This window comes from Salvelinus alpinus, chromosome 4 (assembly GCF_045679555.1).
Source record: "Salvelinus alpinus chromosome 4, SLU_Salpinus.1, whole genome shotgun sequence".
NCBI lineage: Eukaryota > Metazoa > Chordata > Actinopteri > Salmoniformes > Salmonidae > Salvelinus > Salvelinus alpinus.
In genome coordinates, this window is record NC_092089.1 from 76,160,291 (window position 1) to 76,185,336 (window position 25,046).

General features: G+C 42.5%; 1 protein-coding gene across 5 annotated transcripts in view; it reads left to right on the plus strand.

The window, feature by feature from the left end:
- The window catches only part of LOC139574458 (glutamate receptor 2), a 70,088-nt gene that overhangs the window by 20,411 nt on the left and 24,631 nt on the right, over window positions 1-25,046 (plus strand). For all 5 annotated transcript variants that reach the window (XM_071399035.1, XM_071399031.1, XM_071399033.1 and 2 more), the window contains exon 3: window positions 12,110-12,349. In XM_071399035.1, coding sequence (XP_071255136.1) covers window positions 12,110-12,349 — 240 coding nt within the window. The remainder of the gene's footprint in view (window positions 1-12,109; window positions 12,350-25,046) is intronic.

A 25,046-nucleotide genomic window follows, 5' to 3' on the forward strand; every position in this document is an offset into this window, starting at 1 on the left:
CTGCTTCTTAAATATTGTGGCTGAAAAGGGAAAAGCAATGCTCTAAAACAGCCTGTCACGGAGCAGGAAATAAGGCCAGCAACACTCTAAAACAGCCTGTTATGGAGAAAGAAACGAGGACGATAACACTCTGAAACAGCTTATCATGGAGCAAGAAACGATGCCACCAACACTCTAAAATAGCTTGTCATGGAGCAGGAAACAAGGCCAGCAACACTCGAAACAAGACTGCAATGGAGCAGGAAAGGACGACAATAACATTCTAAAACAGCTTATCATGGAGGAGGAAACAAGGACAGCAACACTCTAAAACAGCATGGAAATGAGGCCAGGAACACACTAAAACAGCCTGCCATTGAGCAGGAAGCAAGACCAGCTACACTCTAAAACAGTGTTTCATGGAGCAGGAAACGAGGACAATAACACTCTGAAACAGATCATCACGGAGCAGGAAACAAGGCCAGCAACACTCTAAAAGAGCATGTAATGGAGCAGGAAAGGAGGACAGCAACACAATTAAACTACCTGTCATGGAGGAAAAACGAGTCCAGCAACACTCTAAAACAACATGGAAATGAGGCCAGCAGCACACTAAAACTACCTGTCATTGAGCAGGAAAGGAGGCCAGCAACACTCTAAAACAGCCTGTCATGGAGCAGGAAAGGAGGACAGCAACACAATTAAACTACGTGTCTTGGAGCAGGAAACGAGGCCAGCAACACACTAAAACAGTGTTTCATGGAGCAGGAAACAGGGACAATAACACTCTGAAACAGATCATCACAGAGCAGGAAACAAGGCCAGCAACACTCTAAAAGAGCATGTAATGGAGCAGGAAAGGAGGACAGCAACACAATTTAACTACCTGTCATGGAGCAGGAAACGAGGCCAGCAACATTATAAAACAGCCTGTCATGGAGCAGGAAATGAGGACGGCAACCCGCCAAAAACAGCCTGTCATGGAGGAAAAACGAGTCCAGCAACACTCTAAAACAACATGGAAATGAGGCCAGCAACACACTAAAACAGCATGGAAATGAGGCCAGGAACACACTAAAACAGCCTGCCATGGAGCAGGAAGCAAGACCAGCCACACTCTAAAACAGTGTTTCATGGAGCAGGAAACGAGGACAATAACACTCTGAAACAGATTATCACGGAGCAGGAAATAAGGACAGCAGCACACTAAAAGAGCATGTAATGGAGCAGGAAAGGAGGACAGCAACACAATTAAACTACCTGTCATGGAGCATGAAACAAGGCCAGCAACATTATAAAACAGCCTGTCATAGAGCAGGAAATGAGGACGGCGACATGCCGAAAACAGCCTGTCATGGAGCAGGAAACGAGGCCAGCAACACTCTAAAACAGCATGGAAATGTGGCCAGCAACACAATAAAACAACATGTCATGGAGCAGGAAACGAGGCCAAAAACACGCTAAAAAAAGCCTGTCATAGAGCAGGAAATGAGCACGGCAACACACGAAAACAGCCTGTCATGGAGCAGGAAACGAGGACAGCAAAACTCTAAAACAGCTTGTAATGTAGCAGGAAACGAGGCAAGTAACACATTGAAACAGCTTGTCATGGAGCGGGAAACGAGGCCAGCAACACTATAAAACAGCCTGTCATGGAGAAGGAAGCGAGGGCAAAAATATTCTAATACAGCTTGTCATTGAGCAGGTGACGAGGATAGCAACACTCTAAAACAGCCTGTCAATGAGCAGGAAATGAGGCCAGAAACACTCAAAAACAACCTCTCATGTAGCAGGAAAAGAGGCCAGTAACACGTTGAAACAGCTTTTCATGGAGCAGGAAACAAGGCCAACAATACTCTTGAACAGCTTGTCATGGAGCAGGAAACGATACCAGCTACATTCTAAAACAGTGTGTCATGTAGCAGGAAACGAGGCCAGTAACACTTTAATACAGCCTGTCATGGTGCAGGAAACGAGGCCAACAACAATTTAAACAGCATGGAAATGAGTCCAGGAACACTTTAAAACAGCCTGTCATGGAGCAGCAAACAAGGCCAGCAACACTCCAAAACATCTTGTCATGGAGCAGGAGAGTGAGGCCAGCAACACTCTAACACAGCCTATAATAGAACAGCAATCAAGGCCAGCAACACTCTAAAACAGACAGTCTTGGTGCAGGAAACGAGGACAGTAACACTCTAAAATAGCCTGTCACAGAGAAGGAAATGAGTACAGCAACACTCTAAAACAGCCTGTCATGGAGCAGCAAACAAGGCCAGCAACACTCCACAACATCTTGTCATGGAGCAGGAGAGTGAGGCCAGCTACACTCTAAAACAGCCTATAATAGAGCAGCAATCAAGGCCAGCAACACACTAAAACAGACAGTCATGGTGCAGGAAATGAGGCCAGCAACACTCAAAAACAACTTCTCATGGAGCAAGAAACAAGGCCAGCAACACTATAAAACAGCCTGTCATGGAGCAGGAAACAAGGCCAGTAACACATTGAAACAGCTTGTCATGGAGCAGGAAACGAGGGAAAAAACACTCTAAAACAGCTTGTCATGGAGCAGGAAACGATAACAGCAACACACTAAAACAGCCTGTCATGGAGCAGGGAACTTCGTCAGCAACACTCAAAAACATCTTGTCATTGAGCAGGAAAGGAGGACAGCAACACTCTAAATCAGCCAATAATACAGAAGCAAACAAAGCCAGCAACACTAAAACAGCCTGTCATGGAGCAGGAAACGAGGACAGCAACACTAAAATAGCTTGTCGTGGAGCACGAAACAAGGCCAGCAAAACTATAAAACAGCCTGTCATGGAGCAGGAAACGTGGACAGTAACACTCTAAAACAGCTTATCATGGAGCCGGAAACGAGGCAAGCAACACTCAAAAACAACCTCTCATGGAGAAGGAAATTACGCCAGCGACACTCTGAAGCAGCTTATCATGGAGCAGGAAACGATGCCAGCAACACTCAAAAACAACCTCTCATGGAGCAGGAAATGATGCCAGCGACACTCTAAAGCATCTTGTCATGGAGCAGGAAATGAGGCCAGAAACACTCTAAAACAACCTGTCATGGAGCAGGAAACAAGGCCTGTAACACATTAAAACAGCTTGTAATGGAGCAGGAAATGAGGGAAAAAACACTAAAACATCGTGTCATGGAGCAGGAAACGAGGACAGCAACACTCTAAAACAGCCTGTCATGGAGCAGGAAACAGGACCAGCAACACTTGAAAACAGCCTGTCATGGTGCAGGAAACGAGGACAGCAACACTATAAAACAGCATGTCATGGAGCAGGAAACGAGGACAGCAACACTCTAAAACAGCCTGTCATGGAGCAGGAAACGGGACCAGCAACACTTGAGAACAGCCTGTCATGGTGCAGGAAACGAGGACAGCAACACTATAAAACAGCATGTCATGGAGCAGGAAACGTGGACAGTAACATTCAAAAACAACCTCTCATGGAGCAGGAAATGAGGCAAGCTACACTCTCAAGCATCTTGACATGGAGCAGGAAACGAGTCCAGCAAAACTCTAAAACCGCGTGTCATGTAGCAGGAATCGAGGCCAGTAACACTCCTAAACAGCATGGAAATGAGGCCAGCAACACAATAGAACAACCTTTAATTGAGCAGGAAACGTGGACAGTAAAACTTTAAAACAACTTATCATGGAGCAGGAAACAAGGCCAGCAACACTCTAAAACAGCATGGAAATGAGGCCAGCAACACAATAAAACAACATTTCATGGAGCAGGAAATGAGTCCAAAATCACTCTAAAACAGCCTGTCATGGAGCAGGAAACGAGGACAGCAATACTCTAAAACAGACTCTTGTGGAGCATGAAACAAGGCCAGCAAAACTATAAAACAGCCTCTCATGGAGCAGGAAATGAGGACAGACAGCAACACTCTAAAACACGCTTGTCATGGAGCTGGAAACGAAGGAAGTGTCATGACGTGGCCCTCTTTGGGTATAGCGAGTGCCTTCCCCCGCTCTCCCTCTTACATCCAGGTTCTGTTATCTCAGGTCGTAAATTCCTGGAGGAGACTCTCTCCCTCATGCAGTATAGAGAGAGGGTTCACAGTAGAACAATGGAACTTCTACCTCACAGAACTTGAGAACTGAACAATATCCATGTTTTGGAGAATGTGTAAACGGTCGGTGAACAATTCAGCTACGACCGGCCAATTTTGTCTAATCAAATCAAATCAAATGTATTTATATAGCCCTTCTTACATCAGCTGATATCTCAAAGTACTGTACAGAAACCCAGCCTAAAACCCCAAACAGCAAGCAATGCAGGTGTAGAAGCACGGTGGCTAGGAAAAACTCCCTAGAAAGGCCAAAACCTAGGAAGAAACCTAGAGAGGAACCAGGCTATGAGGGGTGGCCAGTCCTCTTCTGGCTGTGCCGGGTGGAGATTATAACAGAACATGGCCAAGATGTTCAAATGTTCATAAATGACCAGCATGGTCAAATAATAATAATCACAGTAGTTGTCGAGGGTGCAACAAGTCAGCACCTCAGTAGTAAATATTTTCATAGCCATAGCTATAGCCACCGGCCATTCTCAGTCCCTTTGTCTACCAAGCCGTCGTATCGGTTTAGCCCACTAGGGAACATCCCCTATCATTTCCTTGTAACCATATATATTGTTGTTTGTTTATGCATTTCTGGGATTATTTAGTTAGTTAGTAAATAAATGATTAAGACAATTGATGTATGGATGATTCGTAGCAAAGACTGGGTTCGTGCAGATAACCAACAACTTTCGACGTTTGGAATGAGACTAAGGTGAGGTAAAGAATGATTCATTAATTAGAAGACTAATTGGTCAGATATTAAAATATCTGAAAAGTTATATTAGGAAAATTATAACTTTGTAATCTGAAGATTTTCCTTGGTGCCCCGACTTCCTGGTTAATTACATTTACATGATTAGTTTAATCACGTAAAAATAATTACAGAGAATTGAGTCTTCACTTTAATGATGCCAAAGACACGACACAAGCAACACTCAAAAACAACCTCTCATGGAGAAGGAAATGAGGCCAGCGACACTCTGAAGCATTTTATCATGGAGCAGGAAACGAGGAGAGCAACACTCAAAAACAACCTCTCATGGAGCAGGAAATGAGGCCAGCAACACTCTAAAGCATCTTGTCATGTAGCAGGAAACGAGGAGAGGAACACTCTAAAACAGCCTGCCGTGGAGCAGGAAACGAGGCAAGGAACACTCTAAAACAGCATGGAAATGAGGCCAATAACACACTAAAACAACCTGTCTTGGATCAATAAACATGGCCAAAAACACTCTAAAACAGCATGTCATGGAGCAGGAAACGAGGCCAGAAACACTCTAAAACAGCCTGTCATGTAGCAGGAGACGAGGCCAGCAACACCCTAAAGCATCTTGTCATGGAGCAGGAAACGAGGCCAGCAACACTCTCAAACAGCCTATCATGGAGCAGGAAACGAGGCCAGTGACACTTTAAAACAGTGTGTCATGGAGAAAAAGGCGAGGCCAGCAACACTCTAAAACAGCATGTCATGGAGCAGGAAACGAGGCCAGAAACACTCTAAAACAGCCGGTCATGTAGCAGGAGACGAGGCCAGCAACACTCTAAAACAGCCTGTCACGGAGCAGGAAACGAGGCCAGTTAAATACACTCAGAGAGCTCTACAAGTAATCATACTGTACTTGACTATTGAAAAACTCCCCAGTCCTTAATGATTACAACCATGCCCATAACATGACGCAGCCACCACTATGCTTGAAAATATGGAGAGTGGTACTCAGTAATGTCTTGTATTGGATTTGTCCCAAACATATATCACTTTGTATTCAGGACAAAAAGTGAATTGCTTTGCCAATTTTTGTTGCAGTTTTACTTAAGTGACTTGTTGCAAACAGGATGCATGTTTTGGAATATTTCTATTTTGTACAGGCTTCCTTCTTTTCACTCTGTCATTTAGGTTAATATTGTGGAGTAACTACAATGTTGTTGATCCATCCTCAGTTTTCTCCTATCACAGCCATTAAACTCTGTAACGGTTTTAAAGTCACCATTGGCCTCATGGTGAAATCCCTGAGTGGATTCCTTCCTCTCCAGCAACTGAGTTCGGTAGGATGCCTGTATCTTTGTAGTGACTAGGTGTATTGATACAGCATCCAATGTGTAATTAATAATTTCACCATGCTCAAAGGGGTATTCAATGTCTGCTTTTTTTTTTATTTTTTTTTTACATATCTACCAATATGTGCCCTTCTTTGAGAGGCATTGGAAAACCTCCCTGGTCTTTGTGGTTGAATCTGAGGGACCTTACAGATAATTGTGTGTGTGGGGTACAGAGATGAGATGGCCATTCAAAAATCATGTTAAACACTATTATTGCACGTAGAGTGAGTCCTTGCAACTTATTATGTGACTTGTTAGCACATGTTTACTCCTTAACTGTTTTAGGCTTGCCATGACAAAGGGGTAGAATATGTATTGACTCAAGACGTTTTAGCTTTTCTTTTTTAATTAATTAGTAAAAATTTCAAAAAGCATTATTCCACTTTGACATTATGGGGTGTTGTGTGTAGGCCAGTGAAAAAAAATCTAAATTCAATCCCTATTAAATTCAGGCTGTAACATAACAAAATGTGGAAAAAGTCAAGGGTTGTGAATACTTTCTGAAGGCACTGGACATAATGACAAGATGCTCATGTCTCCGCCCTAACAGTGAGAGTCATTGTCCCAAAGGCGGAAGGTAGGCGACAAGCTTAGGTTCAAAATAAACCCATAGAAACGCATTGGGCTTTTTGTGGACAGATTTTGGCGAGAGTGAATCCTTTCGCTATGCCTCTTCCTCGCTGGTATACTTTGTAGGGTTAGAGTTATGATGTACCCTCTTCTAGCATCACTGCTGAAGTTTCTACAGATCGCTGGAGCTGGCACTGACATATTTGATGGTTCCTTTCTAATATTAGTTATAATGGGGCGATCATTATCCTTACCACGGCTGACCAATATAGCTTGTTATATAATGTACACTACCGTTCAAAGGTTTGGGGTAACTTAGAAATGTCCTTGTTTTTGAAAGAATGTAGATATTTCATAAAAGAATCTGCCGTTTCCAGCTACAATAGTCATTTACAACATTAACAATGCGTACACTGTATTTCTGATCAATTTGATGTTATGTTAATGGACAAAAAATTTGCTTTTCTTTCCAAAACAAGGACATTTCTAAGTGACCTCAAACTTTTGAACGGTAGTGTATATCTCAAAAACATACTGTGCTGTTTGGTGTCCCGGGCACAGATTTAGCCTACTCCTGGACTAAAAAGCAAGCTCAAATAAAAATGTATCTAAAATATAACATAAAGTTAAAATGTGTGATTCAGTTGTTTGTTTTCAAAGATTCACAGTGATTTGTGTTGCTGTGTTTTGAAATAGTGGATCCTGAAGACTGGACATGCATGGTTTTGTTTTAGCCCAGCACAGTCCAGGCCAGTCAAGGTGGTTTATTGGTTGAGTGTATATAGATGTTGTGGGATTATTTAAGATGCTATTTGAAGAGGTATGTTTTCAGAAGATGGGCAGAAACTCTGCTGCCCTAGCTTCAGGGGGAAGCTGGTTCCACCATACTCGTGCCATCATATTGACCTACAGAGCATCTTCGGCCATGATGAAGCGAATATCTGTGGTTGGGGTCAATTCCATTTATATTCTAGTCCATTCAGAAATTAAACCCAATTCCAATTCCACATTTTCCTCATTGAAAAACATTGAAGAGAATTGGAATTTCAGTGTACTTCCTGAATTGACTGGAATTTAAATGGAATTGACCCCAACCCTGGTTGTGGCGACCTCCAAACTCCATTGCTCATCATTACTATGGAAGTCTAACAAACTGAAATGAGATGACATGCTTGGGGTGCAGGTTAGTGCAGGGGAGTTGGAAAGTCTTCACACAGAGAGATGCAGACAGCTAGACAATTAGGGCTGAACACATAACTCTCCCTCTGTAGTTATGGTAATGACTCCATTTTCACCCAAATAACTACGTAGCACTCACTCTCACAGGGCAAGTTCACGTTCCACTGTCTGTGACCACTTGCTCTGGGTACAATTTACCATGGTAGCAGAAGTTGTCTCAACACTCTCAAGTGTCCTGTCCTGGTCTCCATCTATCTGATGATAGACCATAATGCTGGTCCTTAGTCGTCTGCAGTAGTTACTCATTTTCGTCGACACTTCTTCTCTAGTTGTTTGAGTCTCATATTGATTCCACCTGTCATGATTTTGTTCTTATGTTATTACAATTAGAACTAGTGATTAGGATTTAGTTGTTGGAATGCTGTTGTATATTTATTTGTCAACTCAAACACACACATACACAAACTGGCATCACACTCCACAATAGAAACTGCACTACATTGTTGGAATTACAATTTACAAATCCCCCAAATCTGCGTTACAGTTATCTTCTCCAAACATTACTCAGATTACACCTAAGTAAGTTTCCACTGTATTGTTCCCTCCAAAACAACAGAGATAAGAAGTAGAAACTTGGTTGGAAAGCATAGCGAATGGACACGGCACTGAAATAATAATATCATTTTCTGTCAGTCTGACCTCAAATTGCCCAATTAGGACCAAAGAGATTCACCCAGACACTCTAGTCTAGAGGGGGTATTTCCCAATGCAAAGTACAGCCCACTTTCATTGAGAGCCAGTTATATAGTATGTGACAGGCATTTAATGGCTTTTCTGAGTCCTCTGCTTTTCTTCCAGTAACAGTTTTTGTGGGTTGTTTTTGTCTTGGGATGGAACATCATTGGATATTTTGATTTTGTGTGGGAAATTTGGTTGTAGACATATCATTGTTCGATCTTACAGCACAGCACAGCCACTTAGGGCAGGATTACAGTAGTTAGCATGTGATACAAACTTCATTTGATCGGATGCCACATCAATGGACGGCGGGTTGGCGTCACAAAATTGATGGGGTGATTGGACCGCCTTAAACAATGCTTTCCCCGATGACCCCTGACAAACTTTTAATTGACAGACAAACTTGACAGATCATTAATGAATTTGGCAGGATATGAATGTGGGGCTGTCAATTGGAGGCATTCAACTGAAATGTCTGCCTGGCTTTAAGAGTGGCGTAAGGGATTTGTGAAATACTTCAGTGTTGAAGGAAGTAGGAGAATGCTGTGGTAAGATACTTGGTGGTGTCACTCTGTTTTGCTTTGGAAGTTGCTCCATATATTCCAAGTAGCTTGGGTGTTCATATTTTCGAAGTAGCTTATGTGGACGTTCATAGTCACTTTCCCTCCACTTGTTAGACAGAAATAGTTTCTGCCAATAGAGTATGCATTAAACTAGGCCCAACAACTAATCACAAAGTCTAAACCTGATGATATTCAAGCCTGTCCAGCATGTTAACATCAAAGATGGCCGTCAAGCCAATAAAGATGTAAAGCAGAAAGATGTCCATTTTAGCCGAGGCAGCTAATATCTAATGGGTAGACTCCAATCCCCCGGTGTCAGCAAGTCAACCCAGTTTTACCGTGCTAGAGGCCAATGATTAATTGGATTAATTACAATGAAGAGACATACATGTCCAAGTCAATAAGGCTGATTAACCTACACTTGAACAATAGACATTTACAAGCGACACCCCAATATGCTGACCAAATGTTGTATGAATACAGCTGAACCCCTTAGCCATTTAATATTAATATTTACAGTACCTATGCACAGCTACAGTCGCTGTGCATCATGTATATTACAGGACTTCTGTTTGTAATTCATGTGATGGGGCATAGGGATGGACTCACTCATTTGGGAACGTGCAATAGTGAACTGTGTAATGTAACTAACTGCAAAATAAAAGGGCTGTGCAGGGTACAGGAATCATGGATGCTGAGATTATAGGCATGTGCAATAATATTATGTGCACTGCTCAGGGACTTGCGGATGATAAAAGGTAATATTGAGTATATGAGGAGGAGGAGAGAAGTTATGGGGAAGGGAGGGTTGAAGTCCTTCAGCTTCTTTTTGTATTAATCTTTTTTAAATTTGTTTGTTTGATGTTATGTCTATCGCAGTGCATTTTTTGGTAAGTAAAGCAAATATCTGTGAGAAACAGACAATAAAGAAATATCTAATCTAATGATAGATGTATTATACCAATCTCAAACAGAGGTGATTGTATGCAACCAACCTATAGTCGATCTATACTGTATTATATCTACAGTATGGAAAAAACAGCAGGAAAAAGGAGACCACAAGGAAACCAACAGAAACACACCACATACAGTAAGAGAGTAAAGCAACTGAACTATGATTGTATAGAAATAAAAGCCAGTCCTTAAATGTGCATGGTCTTCCTTCCCAGCACAAGCTCTCCAGAGGACAATACATAGTATAGGCGACAGCAGAGCCATATGGGACAATAGTATAGGCCACAGCAGAGCCACATGGGACAATAGTATAGGCCACAGCAGAGCCATATGGGACAATAGTATAGGCCACAGCAGAGCCATATGGGACAATAGTATAGGCCACAGCAGAGCCATACGGGACAATAGTATAGGCCACAGCAGAGCCATATGGGACAATAGTATAGGCCACAGCAGAGCCATACGGGACAATAGTATAGGCCACAGCAGAGCCATATGGGACAATAGTATAGGCCACAGCAGAGCCATACGGGACAATAGTATAGGCCACAGCAGAGCCATATGGGACAATAGTATAGGCCACAGCAGAGCCATACGGGACAATAGTATAGGCCACAGCAGAGCCATATGGGACAATAGTATAGGCCACAGCAGAGCCATACGGGACAATAGTATAGGCCACAGCAGAGCCATAAGGGACAATAGTATAGGCCACAGCAGAGCCATACGGGACAATAGTATAGGCCACAGCAGAGCCATATGGGACAATAGTATAGGCCACAGCAGAGCCATACGGGACAATAGTATAGGCCACAGCAGAGCCATACGGGACAATAGTATAGGCCACAGCAGAGCCATACGGGACAATAGTATAGGCCACAGCAGAGCCATACGGGACAATAGTATAGGCCACAGCAGAGCCATACGGGACAATAGTATAGGCCACAGCAGAGCCATACGGGACAATAGTATAGGCCACAGCAGAGCCATACGGGACAATAGTATAGGCCACAGCAGAGCCATACGGTACATATAGATGTCGGTGCCATAGTGTAGCCCTGTATTGTACTGAATCTTTCAACTATCTCTCAGGAGAAGTCTTTGAATCTCAAATTGCCTACCTATGAACATAACTCAAGCAGAAACCACAACTCCTCAGTATATAGGGCTCCCTCAGGCACAGCGGTCTAAGGCATTGCATCTCAGTGCAAGAGGGTCACTATAGTTCCTGGTTCGAATCCAGGCTGTATCACATCCAACCGTGATTGGGAGTCCCATAGGGCGGCGCACAACTGTCCCAGCGTCACACGGGTTTGGCCAGAGTAGGCTGTCATTGTAAATAAGAATTTGTTCTTAACTGACTTGCCTGGTGAAACTTTATTTAAAAAAAAATATATATAGAGCGGGTCATGTCAATGTCCATAGATATCCAACATGAAGATTTGATGAACTGGTTGTGGTTGCACTGATACGGCACGTTTTCTTACATACAGTACATTCCCACTGTATTGAATTCTATAATAAAAGCCCATAACATTTTTACAAGTAGCTTTCAAATATTGTGCTGTTGTAAGGAAGAGCTCCCCAGGCATTGCTTATGGACAGCAAAAATATATTAATCAGCTAAAACAAGCCACTCCAGTGGCATAGGCTCCTTTAGACAGTAATAAAGTTCATAAACATTCAAACTTAAATTTGTTACAGCACTTGTTTGAAGCCAATTGTCTCACAGTATAGCTCATTTTTAGTATCTTCAGTATCTTCTAGTTTATGTCCTGTAATGACCTTGTTTTAATGATGGCGCAAATAAAAATGTATGTGAAAACAGACAATAAATCGCATCTTATCTTAATGTCACACTGTTATCCAATACGTAAGTACACTTCTCCTCATGACTGTTTTGCAACTTGTCTCGTTTCAGTCTGTTCCCAGTTCTCGAGAGGAGTTTACGCCATCTTTGGATTCTACGACAAGAAGTCGGTCAACACGATAACGTCGTTCTGCGGGACTCTGCATGTGTCATTTATCACCCCCAGCTTCCCGCTGGATGGAACTCATCAATTCATCATCCAGATGAGGCCTGACATCAAAGGACCCCTACTCAGCCTCATTGAGTACTACAAGTGGGACAAGTTTGCCTATCTCTACGACAGTGATAGAGGTAAGAGATACTAGTTTAACAGGACAGAATCTACCCCATTTAAATGAAAATGATAAAAGTCACTGGCTGACTACTTCCACTATGGGCAAACAAATATGAAAAGTTTTGTTCAAATCAAAAAGGGTGCGGTCAAAAAGACGATTGATTTCATGTGTAAAGACACGAAGGACAACAGGTTTGACTCATCAATAAATCAAACTTAAGTCAACCCCTTGATTGGTTGAGTCGAGTTTGGTAGCATTGGGTTGGAACAAGAGCCTGGACATTCTGTTGGTCCCCAAGACTAGGATTTGTAAGGGTCAGTCAGGACTAAACCTAGCACTACAAAGCCTAGGATGTATAAGGGTTAGTCAGGACTAAACCTAGCACTACAAAGCCTAGGATGTATAAGGGTTAGTCAGGACCAAACCTAGCACTACAAAGACTAGGAATTAAAAGGGTCAGTCAGGACTAAACCTAGCACTACGAAGCTTTACCAGGACACGTACTCAGAGCATGCGCTGACCAGCTGGCTAGTGTTTTCCACTGACATTTTCAACCTCTCCCTGACCCAGAGTGTAATGCCTACATGTTTCAAGCAGACCACTATAGTCCCTGTAAGAACACCAAGGTAACCTGCTTAATAAATGACGCCCCATAGCACTCACATCTGTAGCCATGAAATGCTTTGAAAATCTGGTCATGGCTCACATCAACACCACCATCCCAGAAACCCTGGATCCACTCCAATTCGCATACTGCCGCAACAGATCCACAGATGACACAATCTCTATTGCACTCCACACTGCCCTTTCCCACCTGGACAAAAGGAACACCTACGTGAGAATGCTGTTCATTGACTACAGCTCAGCGTTCAACACCATAGTGCCCTCCAAGCTCATCACTAAAGTAAGGACCCTGGTACTGAACACCTTCCTCTGCAATTGAATGCTGGACTTCCTGACGGGCTGCCCCTAAGTGGTGAGGGTAGGCAACAACACATCTGCCACACTGACCCACAACACAGGGGGCCCTAAAATCAAATCAAATTGTATATGTCACATGCGCCAAATACAACAGGTGTAGACCTTACAGTGAAATGCTTACTTACAAGCTCTTAAAACAACAATGCAGTTTTAAGAGAAATAAGTGTTAAGAAAAAAATGGATAAGTAAAAAATAACAAATAACAAATAGTTAAAGAGCAGCAGTAAAATAACAGCAGCGAGGCTATATACAGGGGGTACCGGTACAGAGTCAATGTGCAGGGGCACCAGTTAGTCGAGGTAATTGAGGTAATATGCATAGATAGTAACCAGAGTAACCAGAGACTAGCAGCACCGTAAAAGGGGGAGGGAGGGACAATGCAAATATTCTGGGTAGCTATTTGTGACTCAACACCTGGATTCGGTCTTATGTAGCACAATGTGAAATGGTGTTTTTTACATTGGATAAAAGTAGAGACACAGAGCTACACCATGGTACAGTGAGGGAAAAAAGTATTTGATCCCCTGCTGATTTTGTACGTTTGCCCACTGACAAAGAAATTATCAGTCTATAATTTTAATGGTAGGTTTATTTGAACAGTGAGAGACAGAATAACAACAACAAAATCCAGAAAAACGCATGTAAAAAATGTTATAAATTGATTTGCATTTTAATGAGGGAAATAAGTATTTGACCGCTCTGCAAAACATGACTTAGTACTTGGTGGCAAAACCCTTGTTTCCAATCACAGAGGTCAGACGTTTCTTGTAGTTGGCCACCAGGTTTACACACATCTCAGGAGGGATTTTGTCCCACTCCTCTTTGCAGATCTTCTCCAAGTCATTAAGGTTTCGAGGCTGACGTTTGGCAACTCGAACCTTCAGCTCCCTCCACAGATTTTCTATGGGATTAAGGTCTGGAGACTGGCTAGGCCACTCCAGGACCTTAATGTGCTTCTTCTTGAGCCACTCCTTTGTTGCCTTGGCCGTTTGTTTTGGGTCATTGTCATGCTGGAATACCCATCCATGACCCATTTTCAATGCCCTGGTTGAGGGAAGGAGGTTCTCACCCAAGATTTGACGGTACATGGCCCCGTCCATGGTCCCTTTGATGCGGTGAAGTTGTCCTGTCCCCTTAGCAGAAAAACACATTTTACATTACATTTTAGTCATTTAGTAGACGCTCTTATCCAGAGCGACTTACAGTAGAGTGCATACATTTTATTACTTTTTTTTTTTACATACTGAGACAAGGATATCCCTACCGGCCAAACCCACCCTCCCTAACCCGGACGACGCTATGACAATTGTGCGTCGCCCCACGGATCTCCCGGTTGCGGCCGGCTGCGACAGAGCCTGGGCGCGAACCCAGCCCAGCCTGGGCGCGAACCCAGAGACTCTGGTGGCGCAGCTAGCACTGCGATGCAGTGCCCTAGACCACTGCGCCACCCCCAAAGCATAATGTTTCCACCTCCATGTTTGACGGTGGGGATGGTGTTCTTGGGGTCATAGGCAGCATTCCTCCTCCTCCAAACACGGCGAGTTGAGTTGATGCCAAAGAGCTCCATTTTGGTCTCATCTGACCACAACACTTTCACCCAGTTGTCCTCTGAATCATTCAGATGTTCATTGGCAAACTTCAGACGGGCATGTATATGTGCTTTCTTGAGCAGAGGGACCTTGCGGGCGCTGCAGGATTTCAGTCCTTCACGGCGTAGTGTGTTACCAATTATTTTCTTGGTGACTGTGGTCCCAGCTGCCTTGAGATCATTGACAAGATCCTCCCGTGTAGTTCTGGGCTGATTCCTCATCGTTCTCATGATCATTGCAACTCCACGAGGTGAGATCTTGCATGGAGCCCCAGGCCGAGGGAGATTGACAGTTCTTTTGTGTTCCTTCCATTTGCGAATAATCGCACCAACTGTTGTCACCTTCTCACCAAGCTGCTTGGCGATGGTCTTGTAGCCCATTCCAGCCTAGCCCATTCCAGCCTTCCAGACCCATTCCTTGGAGAGCTCTTTGGTCTTGGCCATGGTGGAGAGTTTGGAATCTGATTGATTGATTGCTTCTGTGGACAGGTGTCTTTTATACAGGTAACAAACTGAGATTAGGAGCTCTCCCTTTAAGAGTGTGCTCCTAATCTCAGCTCGTTACCTGTATAAAAGACACCTGGGAGCCGGAAATCTTTCCCTCATCTTTCCCTTATTTCCCTCATTAAAATGCAAATCAATTTATAACATTTTTGACATGCGTTTTTCTGGATTTTTTTGTTGTTATTCTGTCTCTCACTGTTCAAATAAACCTACCATTAAATTATAGACTGATAATTTCTTTGAAGGTGGGCAAACGTACAAAATCAGCAGGGGATCAAATACTTTTTCCCTCACTGTATATCATACACTGCATTTGAGGAACAATGGGAAAGTAATTCTGCTTTAAAAGTTGATCAACTTGTAAACTCACTTTTGAGAAAATCGCCTTTGAATGTTTTGGTATGTAGTGGAGCTCTTCTTTTTCTACAGTCATTCAGCATCGTTCACACCCTCTTAAGTTTTAGTCCCACCCATTTAGTTTCACTCTCGGAGCACACACTTGATGCTCTGACCGTTGATTTGTTTACCTCTGGATAACCGGAAAACAGCCTAACCAGCTCTGCTGGCAACAATTTCATTATGCTTTTTTGCAGACGTTAACTGACACTGGCCATATTCAACGGGTGTTGTACACACGTCACGTAACTTTAGCTAACGAGCCAGCCAGCTATTGTTAGCTAGTTAAACAACAATGAACAAAGTGCCAACAATGCCTAACATTAGCCTCTAACTAGAAAAGCAAACAGCTCTGGGAAACTAATAAAAACGTCCGCTAGGGAGCCAGCCAGCTAATGTTAGCTAGCTAACGGTACACTTTAGCTAAAGACATATACGTAGCTAGCTAGCTAAACAATAAACCTAGCTAGGTAAACATTGTTTAAGATCACACACACGTCACGAAACGTTAGCTAAGGAGCCAGCCAGCTAATGTGAATAAAGTGCCAAAAATGTCACAGTGCTGGGAGCTAACCAACCAGGTCCAATGTTAGCTAGCTAACATTAGTCTCTACCTAGAAAAGCAAACAGCTCTGGGAATCAAATAATAACGTCAGATAGGGAGCCAGCCAGCTAACGTTAGCTAGCTAGCTAACAGTACACTTTAGCTTGAAATGAAACCGCTTTCTGCCAAAATTAGAAACGCGTAATATCTGAAAATGTAGCTAGCTAACGCTAGACTATCTTACCTGTATACGGATGCGTCTCCCTGTCAAGAATGCCATACCACGGTTGCCCTTAGTTTGAAGATGTAACCCGGGGACAGGTGTTTTCTCCATCTCTTTAGCTATCATACACTAATTCCACTGATTTCAAAACTTGATCCTCCAGAATGTGGAAAGCAACACTTATGCAGCTCCACTACACTTTTTTTTAAAGTCCCCGCCTGTATTCCCTGTTCACCCATGACTGCATGGCCACACACGACTCCAACACCATCATTAGGTTTGCAGACGACACAACGGTGGTAGGCCTGATGACCGACGACGATAAGACAGCCTATAAGGAGGAGGTCAGAGACCTGGCAGTGTGGTGCCATAACAACAACCTCACCCTCAACGTGAGCAAAAAAAAGGAGCTGATCGTGGACCACAGGAAAAGGAGGGCCAATCACTCCCCCATTAACATCGATAGGGTTGTAATAGAGCGGGTCGAGAGCACACACACACATGCACGCACACACACACACACACACACACACACACACACACACACACACACACACACACACACACACACACACACACACACACACACACACACACACACACACACACACACACTCACACTCACACTCACACTCACACTCACACTCACACTCACATTCCTTCACACTCTTCACATACAGTACAGTGCTTCTATTCTCTGTTTATTATCTATGCATAGTCACTTTACCCCTACCTGCATGTACATATTACCTTAATTACCTCGACTAACTCGTACCCCTGCACATTGACTCGGTACCGTTCACCTTACCACAGAGGGGTTCTATTAGTGTGTAGCCCAAACTGTTAGGACGCTACAGACAGAAGTTGACAGATCGGCTGTACCGACTTCAGACTAGTCCCAAGATGCATGTGGGGGTCGTAGATCAAACGGAGAACACCATCGTGTTCGTGAGGGTCTCATCTTTTCATAGAGGCCAAACCATTTGTATGCTACAGCCAATTTCGTGAGAAGACAGATTTTCAGAATGTCTCATAGTCTGACAAACACCACTCTAGCTCCATCACCATTCACCGCAGATGCAGAAGTGCGAAATTAGCGGATGCGGTGGATTGAGATTGAGAATGCAAAAAAAACAGCTTTAACTGACAGATTTTGGGGGAGATTATTTTTCTTATGCTAATTTGATTTTCGCGTGGGAGCGGACATCAACTCTAGGGGCTTAAACAAGTCATTCAGATTGTTCTCACTTGTGTGGAATTCGAAAACTAGGCTTTTCGAACTGTAAACAATTTCCTAGTTACAAACACTACCGTCAAGATGGCTTCCCCCTTCCTGACACACTCAAACCAGGAAGTGACTATGGGTGTGGCTAGGGAGTGACTGGGGTGGAGCCCACAGCCTATACATATCTCAAGGAACTGTGGAACCTTATGGGTTACAGAATAAAGAACACTGCCTTTTGCCATTATTCAATGTTGACATAGAGGTTACTGTATATTAATAAAGAGGACTTATTTTTTGAAACACTGTAAGAACCTGAATGTTGAAGAGAAGACAAGTACTGTATATGACAACCAACTGTGATTAAATTATATTACATTCAAACTACACCTACACAGGTATTCATGAGAGAAGACTAGAACTGTCTATGCACTGCAAAGGTTATGCTTCTAGACTGTTTGCCATACATTTGATGTGACACGTTACATCCACATAAACGAGACACAGAGAGAGTTCATAGCAGTACCACACACTGAGAAAGGTACCAGGAGAACACGCTGTAAAGGGCATTGTGCTGTATGACAAACCACTTGTCAGATATTATCAACTAGGACCATTGCACCTCCTGTGTGAGAGCTTGTTTCATGGCTCGCAGCAAAGTAGGAGGGCAGTTCCCTGACAGCGAGGGTTTTGGACCTTAGGGTGGTGGTCCCCACATGTCCTAAAGAGTAGCTGGGTTTTCACGTTTCTGTTCTATACAACTCAACCAACAGAACGCTCTTTAAAATACATATTTTGCTAGAGAATGACCTTGCTTTTGAAACTGTCTAAAAGTCTACTCACTCCGGAAATATTCAGGTGAAGTGATTGTTATAGCCCCAGATATTCTTGTCTATGTGCATGGAGGTTTTCAGCCTTGTTGGTGCTTTTCAGTATTTTTTATTTGCTGTGTCGTGTATTAGGCTAAGGATGATGCATTGAGTTGTTACCCTGGAGGATATTGCAATGTCAGACAGTATTTACCCTTTGTGATGACACCACTTGGTATGACACTACTTTGAAAAGGACACAGGCCTAGACTTCCCCAAATGAAATGACATTCCATGTGACTGCCCTGATAGCAAGGCTACAAGCAGTGGTGTAGTTGTAAAACAAATAGGTGGGTAAACGATGATCGCTTTCCGCGGTGAGTAAAGTAAAGCTTCCTATACTTTCAATGCATTTCTCTGCAAAAGGTGGGTAAACAGTCACGCGAAATAAAAACGGTGGGTAAACGGTATTTACATGCGTTTCACCTCCACTACACCACTAGTTACAAGGCTTTCAACAAAGAGTTCCATAGTCTAATTTTTGTACCGGAGGCAAGAGTAATATGCATAATATATATTATTGGGCTTGTATAAGAATAGTTGAAAGGCACGATAAGATCCTATTACTTTTTATTATATGATGCTATCAGTCTTCATTTCCATTATGTCAAAATGAGAGTGATTTAGGATAGCAGTATGAAGTAGCACTTTCAGTTGGAGTACAGTAGGTGATGATACCTGATGATAGAAGATAAGGGCGGGCTTTCCAGAGTCACAGTGGAATGGAAGACTGACCTAAAAGAGAGAAAATCTGAATGTGTGATTATTACCACTGTCTTTATGGACCAGCTTCTAACCTCAATACAGTGTGGTAGTGCTACTGGCTAATACAGGCTCTACTCTCTCTCTCTGTGTCTCTCTCTCTGTCTCTCTCTCTTTCTGTGTCTCTCTCACCATGTCTCTCTCGCTCTCTGTCTCTCTCGCTCTCGCTCTGTGTCTCTCTCTCTCTCTTAAATTTTAGACATTTAGCAGACACTCTTATCGAGAGCGACTTACAATTATTGCATTCCTCTTAAGATAGCTATGTGTGGGACAACCACATATCAGAGGCTGTCTCTCTCTGTGTCTCTCACTCTATCTCACTCTGTCAATCTCTCTGTCTATTTCTCTATCTGTCTGTCTCGCTCAATCTCTCTCTCACGCTTTCTCTCTCTTTCTTACACTCTCTCTAGCTCTCAATTAAATTCAAAGGGGCTTTATTGGCATGGGAAACACATGTTTACTTTGCCAAAGCAAGTGAAATAAACAAATTTAACAACATCAACATCAACGAACATCAACGATAAGAAATTTACAGTAAACATTGCACTCAATAAGGTTTCAAAAAGATAAATACATAATACTTGTATTATCAGCTATGTACAGTGTTTTAGCAATGTGCAAATAGTTGTAGTACGAATAGTGGGGGAAGATATGGTGGTATTTACAATCTTGTTTGTGCTCCACTGGTTGCACTATTCTCATGGCAACGGGCCACAAATCTTGCTGCTGTGATTGCACATTGTGGTATTTCACCTAACAGATATGGGAGTTTATCAATGTTGGATTTGTTTTCAAATTCTTTGTGTGTCTGTGTGATCTGTAGGAAATATGTGTCTCTAATGTGGTCATACATTTGGCAGGAGGTTAGGAAGTGCAGCTCAGTGGGCACATACCGTGTCTTCTCTTGAAAGCCAGGTCTGCCTATGGCAACCTCTCTCAATAGTAAGGCTATGCTCACTGAGACTAGTCATAGTCTTAATTCTTCATTTTGTATACTCTCTGTTTAGGGCCAGATAGCGTTCCAATTTGCTCAGTTTTTTGGTGGATTCTTACCAGTATCTTTTTGATTTCTCATAATTTGGTTGAGTCTAATTGTGTTGCTGTCATGGGGCTCTGTTTGTGTTTGTGAACAGAGTCCCAGAACCAGTTGGCTGAAGGGAGTCTTCTCTAGGTTAATCTCTTTGTATTTGAGGGCTTTGTGGTGGAATGTCTGGGCATCGCTTCCTTTCAGGTGGTTGTAGAATTTAACAGCTCTTTTCTGGATTTTGATAACTAGCGGGTATAGTCTACATTTTGCTCTGCATGCATTGTTTGGGGTTGTGCCAGGAACACAAAGTAAATTTCTGCAGAATTCTGCATGCGGTCTCAATTGGGTGTTTATCCCATTTTGTGAATTGTTGGTTGGTGAGTGGACCCCAGACCTCACAACCATAGAGGCAATGGGCTCTATAACTGACTGAAGCATTTTTTTGCCAGACCCTAATTGGGATGTCAAGTTTTATGTTCCTTTTGATGGCATAGAAGTCCCTTCTTGGCTTGTCTCTTAGATCGTTTACAGCCTTGTGGAATTTACCTGTGGTTTTGATGTTTAGGCTAAGGTAGATATAATATTTTGTGTGCTCTAGGGATACAGTGTCTAGCCAGATTTGTTGTCTTGGCAACTGGACCTTTTTTGGAACACCATTATTTTTGTCTTACTGAGATTCAATGTCAGGGCCTAAGTCTGACAGAATCTGTGCAGAGGATCTAGGTGCTGTTGTAGGGCCCCCTTGGTTGGGGATAATAGCAGCAGATCATCAGCAAACAGTAGACATTTGATTTCCGTGTCCGGTAAGGTGAGGCCGGGTGCATCCCTGTCTATTGTTCTTGTGCCCTCGCCAATTCATTGATATAAATATTGAAGAGAGTGGGGCTCAAGTTGTCTCACCCCACGGCCCTGAGGAAAGAAATCTGTGTGTGTACTGCCAATTTTAACTGCACACGTATTGTTTGTGTACATTGATTTTATAATGTCATATGTTTTCCCTCCCACACTGATTTCCACCCATTTGTATAGCAGACCCTCATGCCAAATTGAGTCAAAAGCTTTTTTGAAATCTGCAAAGCATGAGAAGACTCTGTTTTGTTAAGGTTTATTTGTTTGTCAATAAGGGTGTACAGGGTGTATACGTGATCTGTCATACGGTATTTTGGAAAGAAGCCAATTTGACATTTTGTCACGAGGATTTTCAATCCCAATGATAATAACAATCAATCAATAGCTTTGACCAATCCCCAAGGTTTGTAAGACCATGGGTTTAATAATTAGTCAAAGACTCAGCTTATGCAAAAGGTTAGTACAGTTTATTCACGAGAACGTTCTGAAGTTGTCACGTTCCTGACCTTATTTCCTTTGTTTTGTCTTTGTTTAGTTGGTCAGGACGTGAGCTGGGTGGGCATTCTATGTTATGTGTTTCTATGTTGGGTTTAACTAGCCTGATATGGTTCTCAATCAGGGACAGGTGTTTTACGTTTCCTCTGATTGAGAACCATATTTAGGTAGACTTTTCACACTGTTTGTTTGTGGGTGATTGTTCCTGTGTCAGTGTTTGTGCCACATGGGACCGTTTCGTTTCGTTTCGTTTCGTTCGTTCGTTCGTTCGTGCGTGTGTTCCTTCCTGTTCGTGCGTTCATGTGTTTTGTTCTCAAGTTCAGGTCTGTTTACGTCATTTGTTATTTTGTAGTTTGTTCAAGTGTTTTTCGTCTTCGTTTATAATAATAAAAGATTATGTCTTCACAATACGCTGCATTTTGGTCTGATCCTTGCTCCTCCTCAGACGAGGAGGAGGACGAGCGTTACAGAAGTCCACAATACAAAGACATCCATTTTATAGCAGCGCACATACTTCCACACAAACAGTAGATATCATACGCACATACATTCACACGAACAGTAGGTATCCTACGCACATACTGTATCACTACCCAGTGAGAAGCACTCCCTGTCCTCCCCCAAGATTAGGGAGGCCGTGAGATGTACTCCCTGCCCTCTCCCAAATCTCTCAGTGGCCCCTAGCCAAGGTCGGCACCGAATTCTGCTCAGACAGTCTGTGTTTAAGATACTATAAAGACATATTGTACAGATATATTGTTTTACCCTAATTCTGACTAAAACTACACACATCATTAATAATAATTTTATGATTCTAATCAATTTCATACAATTATATGGTTTCAGGGTGGAATTATTTCATCATTATCTTTCAACATTTAAATTACTTTAACACATTTGCTCAGGACATTGTTTCCACTGAGGAAATGTTGGAGTCTGCTGTTGATGATACTGTAGAGGATTTTTCAGATATTTATGTTGAAACAGATTCCACAGTAATTATTGGGATCAAAGTTGTCTCCACTCTTGTGGATTGGGATGACCAGACCTTCGTTCCAAATATTGGGGAAGATCCCAGAGCTGATGATGAAATTTAAGAGTTTAAAAATAGCCAATTTGAATTTGTGGTCTGTATATTTTAACACCACAGGCCTTTTTGGGTTTGAGGGTTTGTATTTTGTCCTGTACCTCATCCAATGTAACTGGAGAATCCAATGGGTTCTGGAAGTCTTTAATAACTGACTCTGTTCAGTAAATTATCATGTATATGTTTTTGTTCTTGGTTCTTTGTTATATGGCCGAAAAGGTTGGAGAAAGGGTTTATCCATACATCTTCATTTTGGATAGGTATCTCTTCATGAATTGTTGTTTGTTTTGTGTGTTCCAATGTTCCCAGAAGTGATTTGATTCTATTGATTCTTCAATCACATTGAGCTTTTTTTCTGACATGCTGTTCCTTCTTTTTTCTTGGTGCATTTCTGTACTGTTTTAATGTTTCCACATAGTGAAGGCATAAGCTGACGTTTTCTGGGTCTGTGTTTTTGGTTGGATAGGTTTCCTAATTTCTTTCTAAGGTTTTAAAATTCTTTATCAAACAATTTCTCTATGCTGTTTGTTTTCCTAGGTTTTCTGCTTGAATTTAAATGACATATGTTAGCTAATAGTTCAAATATACTGTTCATGCTTCCTACTGCTAAGTTTACACCTTCACTATTGCAGGGAAACATTTTGTCCACGGAAATGTCTCGGAGGGATTTGTTGTTGGCCAATTGTTTTTTGGTAGGTGTCTACACTACCCTCATTCCATTTATAGCATTTCTTAACAGCATGCCGTTTTTTCGGCTTTGATGCTTCATGGTTGAGTTTTGCTCTGTTCACGTAGATTGTGATTTTGCTGTGGTCTGAAAGGGGTTGGCTGACTGTGAATGCCCTGGGAGACTCTGGGTTGAGGTCAGTGATAAAGTACAGTAGTCTACAGTACTACTGCCAAGAGATGCACTATACAGTGGCAAGAAAAAGTATGTGAACCCTTTGAAAATACCTGGATTTCTGCATAAATTGGTCATAAAATGTGATCTGATCTTCATCTAGGTCACAACAATAGACAAACACAGTCTGCTTAAACTAATAACACACAAACAATTATATGTTTTCATGTCTTTATTGAACACACCGTGTAAACATTCACAGTGCAGGGTGGAAAAAGTATGTGAACCCTTGGATTTAATAACTGGTTGACCGTCCTTTGGCAGCAATAACCTCAACCAAACGTTTTCTGTAGTTGCGGATCAGACCTGCACAACGGTCAGGAGGAATTTTGGACCATTCCTCTTTACAAAGATGTTTCAGTTCAGCAATATTCTTGGGATGTCTGGTGTGAACTGCCCTCTTGAGGTCATGCCACAGCATCTCAATCGGGTTGAGGTCAGGACTGGGCCACTCAAGAAGGCATGTTTTTTTCTGTTGAAGCCATTCTGTTGTTGATTTACTTCTGTGTTTTGGGTCGTTGTCCTGTTGCATCACCCAACTTCTGTTGAGCTTCAAATGGCGGACAGATAGCCTAACATTCTCCTGCAAAATGTCTTGATAAACTTGGGAATTCATTTTTCCATCGATGATAACAAGCTGTTCAGGCCCTGAGGCAGCAAAGCAGCCCCAGATCATGATGCTCCCTCCACCATACTTTACAGTTGGGATGAGGTTTTGATGTTGGTGTGCTCTGCCTTTTTTTCTCCACACATAGTGTTGTGTGTTCCTTCCAAACAACTCATCTGTAGTTTAATCTCTCCACACAATATTTTGGAACATCTAGGTGCACTTTTGCAAACTTCAGACATGCAGCAATGTTTTGTTTGGACAGCAGTGGCTTCTTCCGTGGTGTCCTCCCATGAACACCATTCTTGTTTAGTATTTTACGTATCATAGACTCATCAACAGAAATGTTAGCATGTTCCAGAGATTCTGTAAGTCTTTAGCTGACACTCTAGGATTCTTCTTAACCTCATTGAGCATTCTGTGCTGTACTCTTGCAGTCATCTTTGCAGGATGGCCAGTCCTAGGGAGAGTAGCAACAGTGCTGAACTTTCTCCATTTATTTTCTCAATTTTTGTGCTATTGACTGTATGTCTGTTTATCCCATGTGTAACTCTGTGTTGTTGTTTTGTCGCACTGCTTTGCTTTATCTCGGCCAAGATAAAGCAAAGCAGTGCGACAAAAACAACAACACAGAGTTACACACGGGATAAACAAACAT